Source organism: Mobula birostris, chromosome 6, assembly GCF_030028105.1.
Source record: "Mobula birostris isolate sMobBir1 chromosome 6, sMobBir1.hap1, whole genome shotgun sequence".
Classification (NCBI taxonomy): Eukaryota; Metazoa; Chordata; class Chondrichthyes; order Myliobatiformes; family Myliobatidae; genus Mobula; species Mobula birostris.
The window spans coordinates 74,545,850-74,569,396 of NC_092375.1; the positions used below are offsets into that span (position 1 = coordinate 74,545,850).

The 23,547-nt window shown below is 41.6% G+C and overlaps 1 protein-coding gene across 3 annotated transcripts in view; it reads left to right on the plus strand.

Annotated features, from left to right (window-relative positions):
* Nucleotides 1-4,100: 4,100 nt before the first annotated feature.
* Nucleotides 4,101-23,547, plus strand: part of LOC140199821 (ribose-phosphate pyrophosphokinase 2-like) — a 48,258-nt gene continuing 28,811 nt past the window's right edge. For all 3 annotated transcript variants that reach the window (XM_072262322.1, XM_072262323.1, XM_072262321.1), the window contains exon 1: nucleotides 4,101-4,222. In XM_072262322.1, the coding sequence (XP_072118423.1) occupies nucleotides 4,101-4,222 (122 nt within the window). The remainder of the gene's footprint in view (nucleotides 4,223-23,547) is intronic.

Here is a 23,547-nt window from a genome sequence, read left to right on the forward strand (position 1 = left end):
AGCTTATGTAGATAATGATCATTATTGTACCTCCTCCAAACTCCTCAGAAACCTCAGTCAAGTTTGTAAAGAAAGACCTACCCCACTCCAAGTTATGCTGACTGTCTCTAAGCAGGCTCTGCCTTTCTAAATATGCATTAATCCTTTCCCTCAGTATCCTGTCCAATAGCTTCCACTAATATGAGGCTGCCTGACCTACAGTATAATTACCTTGTTTATCTCTATTTCCTTTCTTGAACAAAGGAACAATATTTCCTCCCCTCCAGTCTTCTCAAGCTTCATCTGTTGCTAGTGAGGACACAAATATTTTTGTCAATGCCCCAGAAATCTCCTTACTTGTTTCTTTCAATATTCTGGTCTACCTTAATCTCAAAATATCCCAGCTCATTAGCATGCCCCACTCTGTCTGCACTATCTTTCAAATCCTTCTCCTTCATGAATACTGAAACAAAGCACTCACTTCGTACTGCAGCCACTTGTTCTGAATCTAAGCACAAATCCCCGTCTTTATCACTGAGTGGACCCACCTTCTCCTCAGTCATCCTCCTTTTTTGTAAAATGAGCATAACATGTGTTACATGCTCAAGGAGATCTGTTTTTTTTTTGAGAATGCTGTAATGGTCTTTTGGAGGTCACCTGATGTGCTTTTCCCGCCGATGTGAGGTCATGTGATGACATGTGCCCCGTGACGATATAAGGGTCGACTCAGGTGACGCAGTAGGGTTTCTGAGTTTGTAGATTTCCAGGTAGAATGTGTTGTGCCTCCGTTTCTGTTGTGTGTTTGTTTTTGTGATGCAGTTTCATTTTTAAAACGGAAGGTGTGTTCTCTTACAAGATATGGTATTATTGGACTGGAAATTTGTGGCTGGAAGTGCCAATTTACTCAATTCCAACAGTTTTGAAGGGAGAGTGAAGAATTCATCGAAGTGAAGGATCGAGAGAAGTTGGCATTATTTGGCAGTTTAATAAAGAATCGACCTTATTGAGTCTTCGTTGAAGAGAACCTGCATCGAGATAGCTCTTGCAAAAAGGCAATGAGTTCATGCAAAAAGGTGCTTTCTCTCTCTAAAGGAATTTAAGGTCAGTTGATTTAAACTGTTTATTTTTGGCATCGGGAGTCCTGTAGACAGAACCAGCAGTAAAGGTGCGTCTGTGAAGAAATCCTTCTCCAGAGAATTCTCTCCCAATTGAATGTGTAAAACTGTTGGACTTTCGAAGTTATCACTTTAAGAACTATATTTGACTGTATCACTTTAAGAACTGTTTTTGCATTTAACGCTTTAAGAACCAGAGCCGAGTGGAGTTGGTGAACAGCTGCGTACCTGTTAACCTCCGGTTAAAGTTTTCCTTTGTTTTTTTTTCCTTATCGTTTATTCGTGTTTAATAAATGTTTGGTTGTTTTTATATACCCTGTCTTGATTAATATTCATTGTTGCCGGTTACGTAACACATGTTTTAGGATTGTCTGTGATCCGTCTCATCAAGGACACTTTATGGCCTGTTTTCCTAAACCTTATGTAGGAGCTTTGAATTATCCAGGATTCCGTTACCTTACTGTCCTTACTGGAATGTACTCCCTACTGTTATAGACTGATCCTGAACTCTAATCAGCGGCTCTTTAAGCAACTCCTACATGTCATGTGTGGACTTTTCCAACACCATTTGCTCTCAAACAATGCCCAATGCTCCTGGCTTATCTTGTTGGAAATTGCTCTCCCCCAGTTTAGTACCTTCCCACAAAATCTAATTTTACCCTTTAAAATAACTATCTTAAAAAATAATGAGTTATGGTCACTATTCTCAAAACATTCACTTACCATCAGGGCTAACACCCGGCCTGGATCATTTCCCAAAACCAGGTCCAGTATGTTCTCTCCTCTGGTTAGATTCTCCACGTACTCTTTCAAGAACCTCTTTTGGATACCCTGAAGAAATCCTGCCCTGTCTAAGCTTCTTGTATGACAGAAATTGAGGAACAATATTGGGGAAGTTGAAGTCCCTCACTATGACAAACCTTTTGTTTCTGCACTTTTCCCTAATCTGATAACATATCTTCAGAACAGAGGGACTTAGGGGGTACAAGTGCATACTTTATTGAAAGCAGCATCCCAGCTAGACAGGAGGGTGAAATAGGTGCTTAACACATTGGCCTCCATCTACCAGGGTATTGAGTATAGGAGTTGTGCAGAGTATAGGAGTATAGGATATCTTATAAGTAGTTGCTGAGGCTGGACTTGCAGTAATATATACCAGTTTTGGTCTCCCTGTCATAGGAAAGACATGGGTAAACTAGAAACAGTGAAGAAAAAATTTACAAGGTTGTTGCCAAGTGTGGAGGGCCTGAGTTAGAGGGAGAGATTGTCCAGGTTAGGTCTTAATTCAGAGCATCTGAGAGTAATATGATTTTACTTTCTCAAAGATATTTTAGGGATGTTCTTTTAGAAGAATGGAGGAAACTTAATAGAAATGTTTCAAATTATGAGAGGTATAGATAAGATGGATGGTCTTTTTCCTAGCATAGAGGAGACCGAAGCTTGGGGGCATAGCTTTAGGGTGAGAGGGGAAAGATTTAAAAGGGACCTGAGGAGAAACTTTCTCATATAGAAGGTGGTGAGCATATGGAACAAAATTCCAGAAAAAGTGTTTGAGGCAGATATAATCGTTTTTTTTTAATTTATTCATTTATGGGATGTGGGCGTCGCCAGCTAAGCCAGCATTTATTGCTCTTCCCCAGTTGCCCTTGAGAAGGTGGTGATGAGTTGCCTTCTTGAACCGCTGCAGTCCCTGAGGTGCAGGTTCACCCACAGTGCTGTGAGGGAGGGAATTCCAAGATTTTGACCCAGTGACAATGAAGGATTGGCGATATGTTTCCAAGTCAGGATGGTGAGTGACTTGGAAGGGGATTTCCAAGTGGAGGTGTATCTGCTGTTCTCGTCCTTCTAGCCCGTGGTGATCATGGGTCTGGAAAGTGCTGCCTTAGGAACTTTGGTGTATTGTCGCAGTGCATCTTGTAGATAGTACACACTGCGGAAACTGTACATCGATGATGGAGGGATTGGCTGCTTGTGGAAGGGGTACCAATCAAGTGAGCTGTCTTGTCAAGCTTCTTTGAGGGTTGATGGAGCTGCACTCATCCTGGCGAGTGGCAAGTATTCCATTACACTCCTGACCTGAGTCTTGTAAATGGTGGACAGGATTTGGGGAGTCAGGAGATGAGTTGCATGTATCATTGAAGAAGCACTTGGATGGGTACATGGAGGGCAGGGCTTAGAGGGATGTGAGCCAAACACGGGAAATTGGGACTAGTTGTATCGGCATTCCTGCCATTGTCTGTAAGGAATTTGTACCTGCTCCCCGTGACCACGAGGGTTTCCTCCAGGAGCTCCAGTTTCCTCCCACAGTCCAAAGACATACCGGTTGATAGGTTAAATTGTCCCATGATTAGGCTAAGATTAAATTGGAGGGTTGCTGGACAACTTGGTTCCATGCTTTATCTCAATAAATAAATTTTTAAAATTGTGAACTGGTAAGGTTGAAGGGTCTGTATCTGTTCTGTATTGCTCATAGCAATGGTGGCTGGTGGGGGCCTATAGTATAACCCAAACAGCATGATTGCACCTTTCTTGTTTCTGAGCTCCACACAAATTGTTTCTGAGGATTCTTCCTTATTACTACTGCAACACCTCTACCTCTCTTATCATCCCTCAATCACTCCAAAACAAGCAAACCCAGGATAACTGAACCGCCAGTCCTGTCCGTCACACTACACGCCACTATAATGGCAGCAATCTCGACAGGAGGAAGCGGGACGGAGTGTGGGGGTTGACACGCCTGGGAAGGGTGGTGCACGGTCCCCTCATTGACAATCAGGAGCGTAGGTGGAGATTGCGGAACAGGACAGCGGGTCTCATTCACGCTGGGGAAAAGGGGGCGGGCCTGCTCCTGATTGATAGGAGAGCAGCGCCTCACCTCAATGGCCAGGAGGTTCGAGCCTACTTTCCGATTGGCCAAGCGGGCTGGGGCGTGGGGGCGGTGTCATTCGCTGGGCGGTGGCTCGCCTTACCGCGCCAGCTGAGCCTGGTGCTCAGTTGCTTGTCACCATGCCGAACATCGTGCTGTTCAGCGGCAGCTCGCACCGGGAACTGTCGCAGCGGGTAGCTGACAGGCTCGGGCTGGAGCTGGGAAAAGTAGTGACCAAAAAATTCAGCAACCAGGAGACTTGGTGAGGGGAGGGGAAGGACGTGGTGAGGAGGCAGCGGGGACACGGGTCCGGACATGAGACGTTGTCAGGGCTGCACCGGGTTTGCCGTGCACTCATCTCCCTTCTCGTGGGTCCAGCCGCACCTGACTCTGGTTGGCGTGACCCCGCCGGTACAACAGAAAGCTTCCCGCACCTTCCCGGGCACTGGAGAGCAACGCTCTCTGAGAGAACGGAAGCTACTGTGCATTTCCATCAAGAGCTTTGGGTGCATGCCCTTGAATGGCCAGGCACGACACCACTGCCATGTGGCTGGGCTGCTGTTTAACGTGTGCTGGCTGAAAGCTCGCAATTTCCTATATGCAACTCGGCAGCGCCCTGCTTTGTTGTGCCGGGGTGAGAATCTCTTCTGCTGGTGGGCAGCTCGATTACCGGCCGTTTCAGCTGCAATATAAGCGATGTGGCTGTTAGCTTTTGTTGTGGAATAAACGTTGCTGAAAGTGTTTACTCTGCCAGCATCCAGTAAATAATTATTGAAAGTGTGCGTTGTATCTTTTCGGGGGAACTTGCTGTCACGTTGCGCTTTTAGAATGAGTTGATCATTACGGTGATGCATATGGGTTTGTATTTTACAACCACGTGAGTATGATATTGAAACAGTGATGCTCTGCAATTTCAGTTTACATTGCAGAAATGACGGAATCCTCTGCCTTTCTAAGTGCAGCTGTGTCATAAATCATTACTAATTTGTCTTATTTTTGCGAGGTGCCTTAAATTGTTCACGTTAAATGTGTAATCATAAGTAGATTTGAGGGACTAGTACATGCAGCTACAGATGGAAAAAGCAGAGCAAAGGCAGGTAGAAAGTAAACTTTATTATTGTGCGTGATGAACTTTGCGAGGACTAACAAGATAGGAACCAATGAATGGAAGGGCCATAACTTGTATTGAAGACCAGGGCGATATATGTATGTGATGGTATGTAATGCATGTTTCTCGTTACTGCACTATAAAGAAGATACAGAAAAAATGCTGTGAAGCTTTATCAGGATGTTCAAAGTAAATTTATTATCAAAATACCTGTATGTCACCAGAGACAACCAGGAGATTCATTTTATTGTGGGCCTCTGATGGAGACATAGGACAGGCTGGTTAGTTTTCCTTGCACAGAGAAGGTTAAAGTATGCAAATGAGGTGTGTATTTATCTACAGGAAAGTTCCCTACTGAGATGACCCAGCATAGGGGCAAGCAGGGGTACCAGTTTTGGAAGAGATCCAAGGACGGACTTTTCTACCTAGAAGGCAGTTGGAATAAAAAGATTTTTAAAGATTAGTTTTATTTGCATTGAAACACACAGTGAAATACATCATTTGCATCCAACAGCCATTGCAGGATGTGGCGGGAGCAGCTGGCGAGTGTCACCATGCATCGGGCGCCAACGTAGCATGCTTTCAACTTGCTATCCGCACATGGTTAGAATGTGGGAGGAAACCAGAGTACCTGGAGGGGACTCTCTCAGTTACAGGAAGAATATATAAACTTACAAACAGAGCCTCAGTTGCTGGTGCTGTAAATTGTTACCCTAACTGCTGTACAACCACACTGCTCTTGTCTGGAATTTGGAACACCCTCCCTGATTGGGTGATGGAGTAAGCTATTTTGTAGCATTTAAGTATCCAGATGAACATTTGAATAGCTAATTTATAGAAGATGCGATTGTATTCGTAAACAGGAGTGGTATAAATTAGGTAGTTGTTGGTTCTCATGAATATCCTTTTGTTAAAGTCCGATGACGTGAACTCTGAAATCTGTTTGCTGTGGTCAAAACTGGAGCAAAGACCTCCAAAGGAAGGTTGTCTAAGATGTAAAGCCATGGGACATTGTTTACTCAAACATTTAAATTAATTGTTTGCCCAGCCAATTGGCAAAATGCAGTGTGATGAAATCAACATGAGATTTTGTATGAATTTTTTTTTGAAGCTGTGGTAAATTTCATCCTGTGAAGACTAGAAATTCAGTTTTGTCTGAGGACAACTGGGGATGTTTGGACTAGATACAATAGTTGGTAATGGTTTTCTTTAGTTGATCTGATACAAAACTTATTCGATTATCAGCATCTAGAGGGAAGTTTTAATGGTAAAGGTGTACAAAAAATTAAGAATTTTAGAAACAAATCATGTTTGGTAACCAAGACTTTAATTACATTTAAAACAACAGAGTGACATTATTATTGTGTTTAATATGAGACAGCAGTTTTCCAGAGCAGATGAATATTTGAACAAAGAGAGTTTAAGAAAATTACTAGGGACCAGAAACTCATGAGACTAATTTGGCCTCTGGATCTCTGTCACATTGCTCTAAGGGTAGATTGAGACTACAGAAAGATTTGTAATTTTTTTTGGTGTTTTTGTACAAGCTTGTAACAAGTAATAGTTGTGGCTTTTTGGTGCAAACTCTGCATATGCTTTAAGCTTATGATTCCTTAAAATTGTGAGTTGTAAATTAGAGTTTAATATCACATGGATGAAGTTGCTGGTGATTTGTGAATTCTTGTGGACTGTAAGCCTTTTTCGAAGTCATTTCACTATAAATTAAAAGCAAAAATTTAACCTACTGCTGCAATCTAATGATATTCCATTTGGTCCAGGTTTTGACTCATCCCATGTCACTTCAGCATAAATGCAGGGAGGTTCAAATCTTTGTATTTAAATTTACTTTGAAATTTTTGAGGATGATAGTAGATAGGTGCACATTTAGCTTTGACTGGTTAAGGCAAAGGTACCTGTTACTATTACAGTACTTGACAGTTCTGATATCTGAGATTTTGTGACTTTAAAGGGTACAAATTTTTTTTTTCTTTTGGCAAGCAGAAGCTAGTTATGAAGAAAATGTTAAGCATCATTAACTTTTGACCTCAAAGTCAGTAAGAATAAAGTGTTAATATTTTTCTCCTCCAACTTGCCTCCATTTTTGGTTTTTTTTAAAGTTTAAAATAAGTTGCTTTTCAGAGGACTGCTTCCTAAAGGTGATTCAGGTTGGAGCATAGCATCCATTCAAATTCTGAGATGGATGATGAGTACATTTTAGCACTGAGTATTCCTCTCTGGGTCGCTGATTGAGGAGAACTAGGGAAGGTACATTCCTTCCACAATTTTCATCGGGCTTCATGTGATCCTGACTAAGAGATTCTTAGTTCTTGGTGTCATGCCAAGTGGTCAGGTTTCCCAGTAGTTTATAAGAATATTATGCTTTTTCAAGGAGGGTCTGACAACAATTTTTGGAAGTATTTCCTTCATCCTCCTGCTATGACAGCTGAATCTAAGTTTTGAAGGTTTTGAAATTTCTCGTGTAGATTTGACTGTCAATCAGAACTGGTAATTTGAGTACCATCTTTGGATGGTGCCCTGGAAAAGGGGATTGCTGTTGGTTTGTGTATCCTGCCAATAAATTTGGATGATTTTGTAGGGCTGGTATTGGTTGTATCTTTCCAGTGCTCTGTGCTTATTGTAGATGTTCTGTGTCTCAAGTATATACCAACATACTGCATTTGAGCCTTGATATTGATGGTTAAAGGCTGTGAAAATGCCGGGTGGCTAATTTTGTATCCACTTTTGCTAAGAGGTGGCTCAGGAAAATGAAAAGTGGCCATATTTTCCTTGTCTGATTGTAGAGATTTAATGTCAGATACCAGTACTTTGCTGATGCTTAGCATAAGCTTTTTGCACAGCTCTATTGAATGAGTTAATTATGCTTTGCAGCTTGTGAATGTGTACATTGCAAATATCTTTGCATTCCAAATGCCTTGCTGGTTGAAGTGACCTTCTGCATTGGACCTCCTTTATTTTGATAATTAGATTCACTCCAGCGGGGAGCCTGTTAGAGGTGATATTCAATGTTGCAGTGAACAAGGTTGAGAAAACTGGATGGTAATTCAGCTTTTCTTGAACTGGTATTAGTGGCATTATGGCCCATCTAGCTAGTTTCATGGTTTGTATACTACCATGTAGCAGATGTAAAATGGAGATTTTTTTTTAATGGTAGCTAAATTTGCAAAATATTTTCTGTAATCTTTAACAGTGAAAAATTAAGGTCAAAAGAGGCAATGTATTTTTTATGCTCCATGCATTTTCCTTGGACTTGTACAGTGAAGATCAAATCCATATTGCCACTTGACGAACTGAATCCACACTAATTCGGAAAGCACCTCTTTAGCCACTTGAAACAGTTCTTGACTCTTTGAGGCAGGTCATCGTTGGTGTTTGTTGTAACTGAATTGACTGTTCACAGAAATTAACTGAGATATGAAAGGCTTTATTGAACAGAACCTATCTTCTGGAGAGAATCTCGAATAATGTTCTAATATTTCACTGTTTCAATGTACATGTGATAATAAAATGACTCTGAATCTTCTAGCACAATGTTTTATACTTTTTATACACAGCCATAAATGATTAGCCACAATATCAATGGCTCTATGTGCATACTTTAACATTTTGAAGATAGACCAATAGTAACACACCCCAACCAGCAGAGCCTCTTTGAATATTCAATATCTGTTCCTAATAATAAAGTGGCCAAGTGGTTAAGGCACTGGACTAGTGACCTGAAGGTCGTGAGTTCGAGCCCCAGCTGAGGCAACATGTTGTGTCCTTGAACAAGGCACTTAATCACATATTGCTCTGCGATGACACTGGTGCCCAGCTGTATGGGTCCTAATGCCCTTCCCTTGGACAACATTGGTATCGTGGAGAGGGGAGACTTGCAGCATGAGCAGTGAAAGTGGCAGGCCGACAAATCCAGGGCAAGCATTAAAAAGGGCCACTTTTCAACATAATTGTATAAGGGCTAAGAGAGTTGTAAAAGAGTGCCTGAAGGCTTTGTGTGTCAATGCAAGGAGCATTTATAAAAAGGTGGATTAATTGAAAGTGCAGATTGTTATTAATGATTATGATATAGTGGGTGACCAAGGATGGAAGCTCAACATTCAGGGATATTCAATATTCAGGAGGGATAGACATGAAGGAAGGGGAGGTGGGGTGGCGTTGCTGGTTAAAGAAGAGATTAACGCAATAGAAAGGAAGGACATAAGCCGGGAAGATGTGGAATCGATATGGGTAGAGCTGCGTAACACTAAGGGGCAGAAGACGCTGGTGGGAGTTGTGTACAGGCCACCTAACAGTAGTAGTGAGGTCGGAGATGGTATTAAACAGGAAATTAGAAATGTGTGCAATAAAGGAACAGCAGTTATAATGGGTGACTTCAATCTACATGTAGATTGGATGAACCAAATTGGTAAAGGTGCTGAGGAAGAGTATTTCTTGGAAGGTATGCGGGATGGTTTTTTGAACCAACATGTCGGGAACCAACTAGAGAGCAGGCTATTCTGGACTGGGTTTTGAGCAATGAGGAAGGGTTAATGAGCAATCTTGTCGTGAGAGGCCCCTTGGGTAAGAGTGACCATAATATGGTGGAATTCTTCATTAAGATGGAGAGTGACATAGTTAATTCAGAAACAAAGGTTCTGAACTTAAAGAGGGGTAACTTTGAAGGTATGAGACGTGAATTAGCTAAGATAGACTAGCAAATGACACTTAAAGGATTGATGGTGGATATGCAATGGCAAGCATTTGAAGGTTGCATGGATGAACTACAACAATTGTTCATCCCAGTTTGGCAAAAGAATAAATCAAGGAAGGTAGTGCACCCGTGGCTGACAAGAGAAATTAGGGATAGTATCAATTCCAAAGAAGAAGCATACAAATTAGCCAGAGAAAGTGGCTCACCTGAGGACTGGGAGAAATTCAGAGTTCAGCAGAGGAGGACAAAGGGCTTAATTAGGAAGGGGAAAAAAGATTATGAGAGAAAACTGGCAGGGAACATAAAAACTGACTGTAAAAGCTTTTATAGATTTGTAAAAAGGAAAAGACTGGTAAAGACAAATGTAGGTCCCCTACAGACAGAAACAGGTGAATTGATTATGGGGAGCAAGGACATGGCAGACCAATTGAATAATTACTTTGGTTCTGTCTTCACTAAGGAGGACATAAATAATCTTCCAGAAATAGTAGGGGACAGAGGGTCCAGTGAGATGGAGGAACTGAGCGAAATACATGTTAGTAGGGAAGTGGTGTTAGGTAAATTGAAGGGATTGAAGGCAGATAAATCCCCAGGGCCAGATGGTCTGCATCCTAGAGTGCTTAAGAAAGTAACCCAAGAAATAGTGGATGCATTAGTGATAATTCTTCAAAACTCGTTAGATTCTGGACTAGTTCCTGAGGATTGGAGGGTGGCTAATGTGACCCCACTTTTTAAAAAAGGAGGGAGAGAGAAACCGGGGAATTATAGACCGGTTAGCCTAACGTCGGTGATGGGGAAACTGCTGGAGTCAGTTATCAAAGATGTGATAACAGCACATTTGGAAAGCGGTGAAATCATCGGACAAAGTCAGCATGGATTTGTGAAAGGAAAATCATGTCTGACGGATCTCATAGAATTTTTTGAGGATGTAACTAGTAGAGTGGATAGGGAAGAACCAGTGGATGTGGTATATTTGGATTTTCAAAAGGCTTTTGACAAGGTCCCACACAGGAGATTAGTGTGCAAACTTAAAGCACACGGTATTGGGGGTAAGGTATTGATGTGGATGGAGAATTGGTTAGCAGACGGGAAGCAAAGAGTGGGAATAAACGGGACCTTTTCAGAATGGCAGGCGGTGACTAGTGGGGTACTGCAAGGCTCAGTGCTGGGACCCCAGTTGTTTACAATATATATTAATGACTTGGATGAGGGAATTAAATGCAGCATCTCCAAGTTTGCGGATGACACGAAGCTGGGTGGCAGTGTTAGCTGTGAGGAGGATGCTAAGAGGATGCAGGGTGACTTGGATAGGTTGGGTGAGTGGGCAAATTCATGGCAGATGCAATTTAATGTGGATAAATGTGAAGTTATCCACTTTGGTGGCAAAAACAGAAAAACAGATTATTATCTGAATGATGGCCGATTAGGAAAAGGGGAGGTGCAACGAGACCTGGGTGTCATTATACACCAGTCATTGAAAGTGGGCATGCAGGTACAGCAGGCGGTGAAAAAGGTGAATGGTATGCTGGCATTTATAGCAAGAGGATTCGAGTACAGGAGCAGGGAGGTACTACTGCAGTTGTACAAGGCCTTGGTGAGACCACACCTGGAGTATTGTGTGCAGTTTTGGTCCCCTAATCTGAGGAAAGACATCCTTGCCATAGAGGGAGTACAAAGAGGGTTCACCAGATTGATTCCTGGGATGGCAGGACTTTCATATGAAGAAAGACTGGATGAACTGGGCTTGTACTCGTTGGAATTTAGAAGATTGACGGGGGATCTGATTGAAACGTATGAAATCCTAAAGGGATTGGACAGGCTAGATGCAGGAAGATTGTTCCCGATGTTGGGGAAGTCCAGAACAAGGGGCCACAGTTTGAGGATAAAGGAGAAGCCTTTTAGGACCGAGATTAGGAAAAACTTCTTCACACAGAGAGTGGTGAATCAGTGTAATTCTCTGCCACAGGAAGCAGTTGAGGCCAATTCATTGGCTATATTTAAGAGGGAGTTAGATATGGCCCTTGTGGCTATGGGGATCAGGGGGTATGGAGGGAAGGCTGGGGCGGGGTTCTGTGTTGGATGATCAGCCATGATCATAATAAATGGCGGTGCAGGCTCGAAGGGCCGAATGGCCTACTCCTGCACCTATTTTCTATGTTTCTATGTGTTCTATACAACCCTGTCCAGGCCTGCGCCCTGGAGAGTGAAGACTTTCCAGGCGCAGATCCATGGTCTCGCAAGACTAACGGATGCCTTTATTTATCTATCTGTTCCTATAGTTTCTTAGAAGGACCTGCAGACACCCAAAGTATACTTCTTTTTGTTACAACAACGTACAATTTCTTTCCTTCCACCGATATTGCTCGGCTTGCTGAATTCTTCCAAAAGATTTTTTGTTACTCTAAGTTCTAGCATCTGTAGTCTCTTGTCTCTCTATTACAGTATGGAGGGATGGCTCCCTCAGTATACAATTGGACAAAAACGTCTGTGTTTGCTGTGTTGGTTCTATTATTTTGTCCATTCTTTTAGTTTTAGTTCTTAAAACAGTTTTTATAGATGTATTTTTCCCTGTATTGCACATCAAACTATGTAATACTAACTAGCTTCATGAGTAGTCTGAACCTTAGTATATACTGGTGGTTGACAATCCATCTGGTAATTCTACCTTTTTTTAAAATATTCTCACAGCTGCTTTACCATCATGCCACTGATATGATTATTAAAGTAGAAAAGCTGCTATAAAACTTGGCTCAGGTAGCAGGGATATGCCTTTAATTATGTGTTTATACAGGAGACGGCTACTTAATGCCTTCACTGATCTCATTCAGAAGTTTTCAATGAACACCGATTTAAAATGAATTGTTTTCCCTTACTGGTTTGTAATAAAGATCTGAATATCCCACACCCAGTGATCAGTTTCAAGAGCCTTAAAGTTAAATTGAGGCCATGAAGTTAAATTGTGAAGTTTTTTCTCCCTGAAGGCTGGTTCTGCAGTCTCTTGTCCTCATTTTAATTAACTATCTAGAATGTAATTCCAAAATAATCCCTAACAGTCTCAAAAGCGATAACGAATCAACACTTCAAAATTATCAGGAAGTTGTGGGATCATTTTCCATCCAGTATAGTTCGGGTATTTCTTACTTTAGTGTGCCTTAATGCATGGACCTTCAAATTGAAGGCAGCTTTGGACTTCTGGTTAATTGGGCATTGATTATTCAATTACATTCCTATCATTCACTAGTCCTGTTGCCACAAAGTAAGAGATTTCATTTTGTATGTCAGTGATAGTAATTCTGAATCTTGCAATCCCACTTTGTCTATGACACAATCTAACGTGCCGTGCGCCAGTGCTGGGTTTGGAGGATGCGACTATGGTTTCAATCCCCGTGCTCCCCCCACCCAAGTTTCCTTTAAAATTGTGTTGGTTGTTTTCAAAACGTCTGAAAAAGGAGAGGGCCCCATTGCCGATTCTATTTTCCAGTTTTTGCAACTTATCCTAATGCTGAAGCTGCTTAGGAGGGTTGGTTTGCATCCCTCTGGAATGTTGGCGAAATTTAACTCAGTACAGACTGTGGTGATATCGTGTCAGAACGTGATTGGAAAGAGTTCTGAGCATGCGCAGAAATGTTAGAATGATCTGGAACGTGGCTTGGTAAAAACGTGGTTTGGTTTTGTTGCTGTAAATAAAAGTTCTAATTCTTCCAGAATATGATTCTTTATTGTCAACCCACGGTATGTATAAATATAAAGACCACAACATGGTGTCAGAAGTCGGTCTGGAAGAATAATACGTTCGCTAACATGGGAGAAGCGAAGATAATCGAAGAAAAAAAATTCGAACTGTTTTGGTGTTTGCTAACAGTTTTTAAAAATGGAAGGTTTGCAACCTCCACCGACACTTCAGCTGACTGGGAATGTAGCTGAGAACTGGAGAAAATTCAAGCAGCATTTTGAAATACATTTATCGTTGATTGGAGCTGATGATAAACCGGAAAAAACAAAAGCTGTGCTTCTACTCCATGTAATAGGTGATGATGCAATTGAGGTATATAACCACTTAATTTTTGAAGATGGAGATAATATAAAATTGGAATCGATAATGGACGAATTTGAAGTATTTTGTATACCGAAGTGCAATTTGTCATTTGAAAGGCATAAATTTTTTACACGTGCGCAGAGATCTGCTGAAACAATTGATCAATATGTTACTGAATTGAGACACCGGAGTAAAATATGCAGATTTGCAGAATTGACACACTCTCTCATTAAAGACAGAATTGTTTGTGGCATTCGGGATAATGGTCTGAAAGAAAGACTGTTAAGAGAACAAGATTTAGACTTGGAAAATGCTTTGATGCTTTGCAAAGCTTCAGAAACAGTGACGTTGCAGACTAAAGAGCTATTCACTGAGGGCTGCCAGGTAGACGCTGTGAAAAAGTGCGAACATATTAGAAATAATAATAAAACAACAACAAAACCAACAGAGAACAAGACACCATCTGAGAGAAAAAAGCTATCTGATCGCTGTGGGCGGCAGCACCGGCCAAAACAGTGTCCAGCGTATGGGGAAAATGTGCAACGACTGCAGTAAGTATTTTTCACACTGTTGCAGAAGTAGAAAAAAAAATAAAACAAGTAAATGCAGTGCTTGAAAACGAACTTGAGCTTTATATAGATGTGCTTTGTGAAAACAAGCAAAGTGAGAATGACTGGACTATTCCATTGCAAGTGAACCAAAACAATATTCAGTTTAAGCTTGATACTGGAGCACAAGTAAATGTTCTTGCAGAATCTGAGTTTAATGCATTAAAGCCAAGACCAAAGTTACATAAGACAAATATGAAAGTGACTGGGTATTCAGGTGCAGACATTCCAGTTAAAGGAACATTTATGGCAAAAGTATCACACAAAAAGATTGTGCACACACTTTCATTTGTGGTGGTGCCAAAGAATGTACAGTCAATACTGGGTCTATCTGTCTGTGAGAGACTGAATTTGGTGAAAAGAGTATTAGTCCTGGACAGTGATACAGACTCAGAATACAGTGACAGAATGGAACGGCTAGAAGTCATAAAGAAAGCTCCCAGACCCATCCGTTTATTACCAGCATCTGACAAAGCGTTGCCACCAAAACCAGGAGTTGCGATTTTTCCCTCTGGAAGTAACGCACATGCATCAATGGGCCATGCATTCCATCACAATCTCACCTCTGCAGGAGGATAGAGGCCAAACTTGCCGGTACAGTACAATACGGATCTGAAGCCAAAGAGTGACAAGAATCAGGATCCAATTGAAGAAGTGAAAGCACAAGTGAGGCCTGGTTAAAAACGTGGTTTGGTTTTGTTGCTGTAAATAAAAGTTCTAATTCTTCCAGAATATGATTACTTATTGTTAACCCACGGTACGTATAGATATAAAGAACACAACACAGACCTCATCCGTAGATTTGTTTTTGGTAGATAGTGGGGGTTTCTGCTAATGGGCATGGCATACTGTTTTTACACTAGTGAGTCAAAGGTCCCTTGTCCCACTAGAATTGTTGAGGCATTAAAACATATTTTTGCTTTAAGGCAAAACCCACCCACCTCATGTATCGGTCCTTGCCCTTCCTGTGGCCAAGTTGTTAAGGCGTTCGTCTAGTGATCTCAAGGTCGCTAGTTCGAGTCTCAGCTGTGGCAGTGTGTTTATGCCCTTGAGCAAGGCACTTAATCAGACATTGCTCTAGTGTCTGAGGAGTGGCGCCCCACACAGACTTCCAATCTGCGCCTTGTAAGGCATGAAAATGCCCGATGCGCCTCATGGTCTGAGTCGACGCTTCCTGCCGCCCCCCCCCCCCCCACCCCATGAAGATTGCATTACTATGATTACCTTTTGGAGGTATAGCCAACATGTTGTATTTTGAATTGGTCTTCTCATCACAGTGATGAAGAAATAACAATCAACAAAGACTGTCCAGCAACTAGCTACTGGCTAGTTAGAGTGTCAAAACACTCCAGACCCTAGGCTTCATATTGAGAAGTGAAAGGTGCATAAATGTGATTTCATTTAACACTGCATAGCTATGGCCTATCGGCTAACGTGGGTTTGATGGTGAAGTCTTGGACCAATGGTATAATTGTCTTAGTTTTTCCACTCTCCGGCTCCCTCACTATCTCTTGTTCCCTACCAACCTCTCACACACCACCCCATTCTTTCCTCAAACTTTAGGCACCCTTCCCTTCTTCTTTCCCTGACCTTTTTTGCATTCTCCCTTCTCTCCACAGCTTCTGTCACTGTTCTTCAGCAAAGTGCAGAACAAGAACAGACCCTTTGGCCCACAATGTCTACACTGAACATGATGTCAAATTGAACTGATTCTCTTCTACCTCTATCAAATCCATACCCCTCCCTCTCTGCAAAATTCTTTTGACTGTCTAGCAGCCTCTTGAACCCCATTATCATATCTGCTTGCCCCACACCCCGGCGGCTCATTCTAGGCACTCACCCCTTTTTGTATTTAAAAAGAAAAGTCTCTGCATGTCTCCTTCAAACTTTCGTCTTCTCACCATATTTTCTAGTACTTAACACTTATACCTGGGTTTGAGGGGTTGGTGGAGTAAGGGATTCTGATTATCTACCCTATCTATGCCTCATGTAAGCTTATAGACTCTCGCAAATTTCTACTGATGTACTGTGGGCACGTGGCCAGGTGGTTAAGGCATTCGACTAGCGACCTGAAGGTCGTGAGTTTGAGCTCCAGCCAAGGCGGCGTGTTGTGTCCTTGAGCAAGGCACTTCACCACACAGCGCTCTGTGACGACACTGGTGCCAAGCTGTATCGGTCCTTGCCCTTCCCTTGGACAACATCGGTGTCATGGAGAGGGGAGACTTGCAGCATGGGCAACTGCCGGTCTTCCATACAACTTTGCCCAGGCCTGCGCCCTGGTGAGTGAAAACTTTCCAGATGCAGATCCGTGGTCTCGCAAGACTAATGGATGCCTTTCTTACTGTGGAGAGCATTCCACGTGGTTACATCTCTGTCTGGTCTGGTATGCCACTGCACAGGATCAGAAAAAGCCGCAGAAGGTTGTAAACTCAGCCAGCTCCATCAGGGGCACTGGCCTCCCCAGCACCAAGGGCTCCTTCAAAGGGTGATGCCCAATAAAGTGGCATCCATTACCCAGGACATGACCTTGTCTCATTGCTACCATCAAGAAGGTTTTACAGGAGCCTGAAGACACGCACTCAATGTTTCAGAAACAGCTTCTTCCCCTCCACCATCAGATTTCTTTTTGCAGTACTTATTTGGTTTAATTTTTAAATATGTATTTCTTAAAGTAATTTTTAGTTTGTTTATTGTAAGTTCAAAGTAGATTTTATTATCAGTACATAGAGTATGGCTGGGTGGTGAGGATCTCTGAGGATGGATGCTGCTTTCTTACAACAGTTTGTTGCAGATGTGCTCAATTGTTCAGAGGGCTTTACCCATGATGTACTGGGCCAAATCCACTATCTGTTGTAGGATTTTATGTTTTAGATGTCATGCCAAATCTCCACAGACCCCTAAGACGTTGCCATGTTTCCTTTTCACAATTGCACTTACATGCTGGGTCCAGGACAGGTCCTCTGAAATAGTAACATGCAAGAATTTAAAATTGCTAATCCTCTCCACTTCAGATCCTCCAATGAGGACGGGCTCATGGACCTCTGGTTTCCCTCTCCTGAAGTCTACAATCAGTTCCTTGGTCTTGCTGACATTGAGTGAGAGGTTGTGACTACACCACTCAGCTAAATTTTCAATCTCCCTCCGGAGTGCAGATTGATCACCACCTTTGATACAGCCCACGACGGTGGTGTCATCAGCGGATTTGAATCAGGTATTGGAGCTGTGCTTAGCCACACAGTCAAAGTGAGTACAGAAAGGGACCAAGCACACAGCCTTGTGGTGCACCTATGCTGATGGAGTTCGTGGAGGAGACGATGTTGTCAATCCAAACTGGGGTCCAAAAATGAGGAAATCCAGGATTCAATTGCACAAGGAGGTATTGAGGCTAAGGACTTGGAGCTGATTGACTAGTTTTGAGGGGATGATGGTATTAAATACTGAGCTGTAATTGATGAAGAGCATCTTGATGTATGCATCTTTGCTGTCCAGATGTTCCAAGGTTGTGTTAATAGCCAATGAGATGGCATTTGCTTTGGACCCATTGCTCCAGTAGGAAATCGGAGCGAATTCAAGTCGCCTCTCAGGCAGGAGCTGATGTTTCATCACCAGCTTCTGAAATCACTTTGTCACAGTGGATGTAAGTATAACCGGGTGATGGTCGTTGAGGCAGCTCACCACACTCTTCTTGGACCCTGGTTTGATTGAAGCCTGCTTGAGGCAGCTGGGGACCACACACTGCCAAAGTGAGAGGTTAAAGATCTCAGAGTACACACCAGCCAGTTGGTCATCACAGGATTTTAGTATGTGGCCAGATACCCTATCCTGTCTTTTCTTGATTTCGCCCTCCTGAAGTCTGCCTGTACGTCAGCTCGGATACTGAGATCATCAGGAGATGTGATGGTTCGTGATGGTTCCTCCCTGTTCTGATGGTCAAAGCTAGCATAGAAGACATTGAGCTCATCTGGAAGCGGCCCTGCTGTCCCCCATGTCTCCTGATTGAACTTTGTAGCTGGGTATAGCAATCAAACCCTGCCACAGCTGCCATTTGGTCTGGAATCTCCCCCGTGAGATGGCTTTTCAGAGATCATACCTGCACCTCTTCGTCTCAAGACTCGAATGCCTCTGATCTGGCCCTCAGCAGATTTTCAGTGTTATGGTTTATCCAGGGCTTCTGATTGGGGAAGACTGAACGATTTAGTGGAGGCACCCTCATTTACAATTGTTTCAATAAAACCCATTACACCCTGTTCTATTCATTTAGATCTCTAGATGAGTGCTTCAACACTGCACAGTCCACTGACTCAAAGCAATCTGCCTCCTGCGACCACCTCTTAGTCATCCTAATCTCCAGAGACTTGTTTATTTTTTTTGCTCTGCCTGTATGCAGGTAGTAGGACAGCCAAGTAATCTGATTTAGTAAAATGCAATCAGGATCACATTTGGTAGGTGTTCCAAGTTGGGGGGAACACAAGTTGGACATAACTGTCACATTGGAGCACAAGTGAGCATTGGCCGTAAAACATACGCCACTTCCCTTAGTCTTACCGGAGTCTGCAGTTCAGTCCATTCTGAAAATCGTAGATTGTTCTGATCTGACTGCTATGTTCGGCGTATCTGTAGATAACCAAATCTTGATACAGTAAACAATTGAGAGATTTCGCATCTGCCTCTACAGCAGACTTGTCCTCAGATCGTCAACTTTATTCTCATGTTTATGACTAAACATTCACCAACAAGATACTGGGTGGAGGAGGCCTCATTCCTCTGTGTTTCAGCCTGGCTTGGATTTTCCCTCTCCTGCAAAACAACAAATCTCACGATGTATGCCAGTGACATTAAAATTGATTCTGAAACTTCTATCATCTCTCCCTTCAGCCTCTGCTGCAAAGATAACAAAGTTTGTCAACTTCCTTGTAGTTCATACCCTCTAATCCAGGCAGTATCCTGATAAAACCTAAAACACTTAACCCTTTCCAGAATCTCCATTATCTCTTATAATATGGTAACCAGAAACACAAATAAGTAATACAGTTGGCAGAAATTTTTTGAAGGGTTTCAATTCACCACTGATGTGAAGCAGGCTGAACTACTTATCACTCAGCTACAAAGTTATGAGGTCCGTTATCAGCTGGAGAGAGGGAAAAAAATAGTGTCGTACTTTGAAGTTGTGCGTTTGCCAGTGCTGTTTACAAGTCTTCCATTGCATTTATGTAATGGCTTTCGTAATACAAGGATGTTCCAAAAGTACAAGAGCTATTGCCACTAGTTTAGCAATAGCTTTGTGTGCAATAATATTTAGCATGCTGGATCTATTTTAATGCTCATTGAAGACTTGACATTGGCTAGAATGCAAGAGCTCTGTCTTTCTTATATGTTAACAATGCAAATGGAGGTTCATTGCAAAAGAGGTTGCTTTGGATTCTTGGGGGAAAATCTTCATCAGTGATGGACTTGCAACTTGGAGATGAAAATACATGATTTTATAGGGAGTAGGTTTCAAGGGTTTGAAGAAATGAAAATGAAGAACAATGTGTTCAGACAGGTGGAACTCTGCAGGGCCAGTAGTTGAGAGACCAGGACGGAAGTGGACAGCATACTGCTCCAGAGGCTGAAAATGATAAGCAATGCAACATGGTCATGGGGTGTATCATGAGTGTCAACTAGAGGGTGTGTGGAAGGGAGGAAGCTGGAATGAAGGGGTTCAACTTTTTTTTAAATTGTGAGCTGGCTTGGAACAGGTCCTTCCAGTCCTTTGAGCCGTGCTGCCCAGCAATCCCCAATTTAATCCTATCTCAATTATGGGACATTTTACAATGACCAACTAACCTACCAGTCAGTGCATTTGTGGACTGTGGGAGGAAACCATAGCACCCGGAGGAAACCTCAGTCACGGGGGAATGTACAAATTCCTTACATGCAACGATGGGAATTGAACCCGGGTCACTGGCAATGTAAAGCATGGTGCTAATCACTACGCTACTGTGCCACTCCTGTATGAAGATCTGATCCATATATGTATGATATAGTGGTTGATAATGGTTTCAGATTTGCAGTTTATTGAATAGATTTGTTCATTTATTTGCATTTTGCTCTTGGCTATTGAATGTATTAGCGGCATATAGGAACATTGGGAAATTTTACATGTTGCCCTCTGCCCAATCCAAAACAGCTCACTGGCTTTATACATCATTGCATTACAGTGCAGCATACAGTACTGAATCATGTGGTACTGCCTTGAGAACTGAATGTTCAATAATTCCATAATTGCAGTGCTTCTGTGAAGAGCGGCCACAGTATGATAACTGCAGGAAATAGGATACTAAGTACATTATAAGGCTGTCATGATTCATGTCAGCCTCAATCTTCAAATCTACTCCATTCATAATTTGTGGAAATAAATTCTTGGTCTTGTATAGGAGACCTTTTTCATTGAGCTTTATATTTGAGAAACAAATGGTATAAAGATATTTTATACCCTTCACTAAATCTGGCTGGAACTAATCCTTGTTATGGGACACAACTGTTGATATTGGCAAAATAAACATTTTAAGTAGTTTCATTGATGCTCTAGGCAGCCTGCTATGAGCTCTGTATTTGAATGACTGCACAGTTAAGATTCAGTCCTTGGTTATTTAGCAGAAGTATAATATTTGGCTTACGATGATTATTGTTTGCTCGTTGTTCTCATTATTCTGTTGAACAGGATGGCAAGGCATTGTTTTATATGGATTGAGCAATAGTTTTTTCCTGTATTTGCATACACATCAAGTTGTGCTAACAAATTCTGTTCTAACCATCGGAGTTACTGAGAGTTCCTCCAGTCCCAAAATGTAATCATAATGGCTAAGAAATTCAGTTTGGTTTGGAATGCCTATGCTTTGATAGTTTTACATCACCAAGCTTTACTATATGTGATCCAACAATTGCAGTTAAGGCAGCCCAGCTATTGATAGGAAAGATGGATCATGGTGTGGGGATTGATACTGTGGGGAACTGGTAATAATTCAGCCAGAATTGGGCTGCCTGCATAATTTTGCAATATAGTGAGGTTGGTACCATAATTCTGTGTATTCATAATGGGCTGACACTTTGCATTTTGCTAAAAGCTTGTTTAGAATCAATAAATTCTTGAACATAAGTAGGTAGTTGATTAAATAGATGCAACTTTTTTGGGGGGCGGGGGGTGAATTTGCATGTTGTAATAAAGCAGTTGAATTAGACTTCAGTGCAAAGTTCCATCTGAGGAAACAGGGTGGATTTGGTTTCTTCTGAAGCCAGTCATGACCTTCATTTACTAAATTAGTTAATTTCATTTACTAAAATTCAGGCTTTAAATGGCTTTTTAAGAAGAAAACCTTTATATTTCCAAATCTAAAATTTGAAATACCTGCAGCTTGCATATGCTATTTGCTTCATAATATTTTAATACCAGTTTAATACTATCAGTTTCATTTTCAGCTGAACATTCTATGCTCTGTCACTTCATTTGGGTGTCAACATTGAAGCTAACTTTAAAATAACTTTGGATTTTAATTATGATCAAAGTCGATGATTACTGTTTCATATAATTGCCTAATAAAATGAAATGTGAACCAATCGTAAGAATAATGGTCGAACTACTAAATGCCCAGTGCATTAAGCCAGTACGGAAGATAGCTACCTTAAAACAGTTGTATGACGTTACCTACCTCCTGTGAATATAAATAGTAGGTAAGTGAATGGAACACATTTTTTCAATTATTTATGGTCTAAAGAAAAATATCATTCTACATAGTATATAATGGTGAAAATTAACCCTGGGTTGGTTGATTTGCAGTTTCTACAGAGCACTAATACTAGAACTATCTGGTCTCTTCCGATTTGAGAAATATGGTCAGAAATATACATGACATAAATGCCCCTTGGAACAAGTGAAATGTTACTATCTGAAACTCAGATTACCAGGTGTGTTCTCAGTTCAATTGTTTTCTACCATGTGAGAGGCATTTCTACTCTGAACCAATACCGATAACAATGTGTCTACCCACCTAATTCCCAGTGTAGTGTAGTCTTATTAAACTGTATAATGTCATACTACAAAAACCTCAATGTTTTGAGTAAAAATGTGCAATACTTTAAAAATTATTCATGGTGGTAAAGATGTGAATATTCTCGGAAGTATCTGAAGGAACAGTAGTATTTCATTCCATAATATTCTAAGTTTTCTAATAAGATGCTTGAAAATGTTATGAACTATTTCGGAGTTTCTCTTCCGAAGTTGTTGAAGTTCTGTAGAATTGCACTGCACACGTATGCTCTCATATGAACAGAAATTTCAGTTATGCCATCCAAGCAGTTTGCATGAGTTCAACTTTACCATCCCAGTGCGGGGATATAGGCTGATACTGGAAAATTACAGATTAAAGATCTCTCTGAATCTTATTGAAAGACAGCAGGAATAATGGTCTGTTTCTGGTCCTTCCGAGGTGTTGAAACTGAAGTACTTCATTTAGTAGGAATGAAAATTGATGCTGTGACTTACTCTTTTAGTTAGTCTTAATAATGTTCTATGGTTATTTTCTGTGCTGATTTATACAGCACTATAAACTGTTTGTCCACAGCATATTCTATATGTTTATTTAAAAAAAACACATGGGGTAGAAGACAGTCAGTCAAACCATTATTTAAATGTGGGTAGTCTACCCATATCCAGTTTGCAGAGGAAAGTTCAAAATGATTGGTCTGACTGTGTGGAGTAGCATTTTAATTGTATTTGTTATTTAATAAGATTTTGCCTTTGTGTTTACACTAGTACACGAAGGATGTGTTCCCAGAGTAAGAATACTAATGGAATTAGCACTAAAAGGAGTAATTGAACCTTTGTAGAGAGATACATTACTGACAGTGCTGGGAATCTGGAGTGAATTCCTAGCAGTGCAACAGAGTTAAGGAACCCTTCACAGTCCAGCAGCAGATTACACCGTGGCTTGGTGTGGCCAGGCTGTCATTGGGGTATGGTATTGGAAGAGCCAGGGTAAGTACCTGCTCAGTGCAAATGTATGGGACTTTAGGCTGTATCCTGCTGCTGTGCAGAAACAAGCCATTGTTGGGCAAATGGCCAATGTTCTCCACGGTACTGACAGATCAT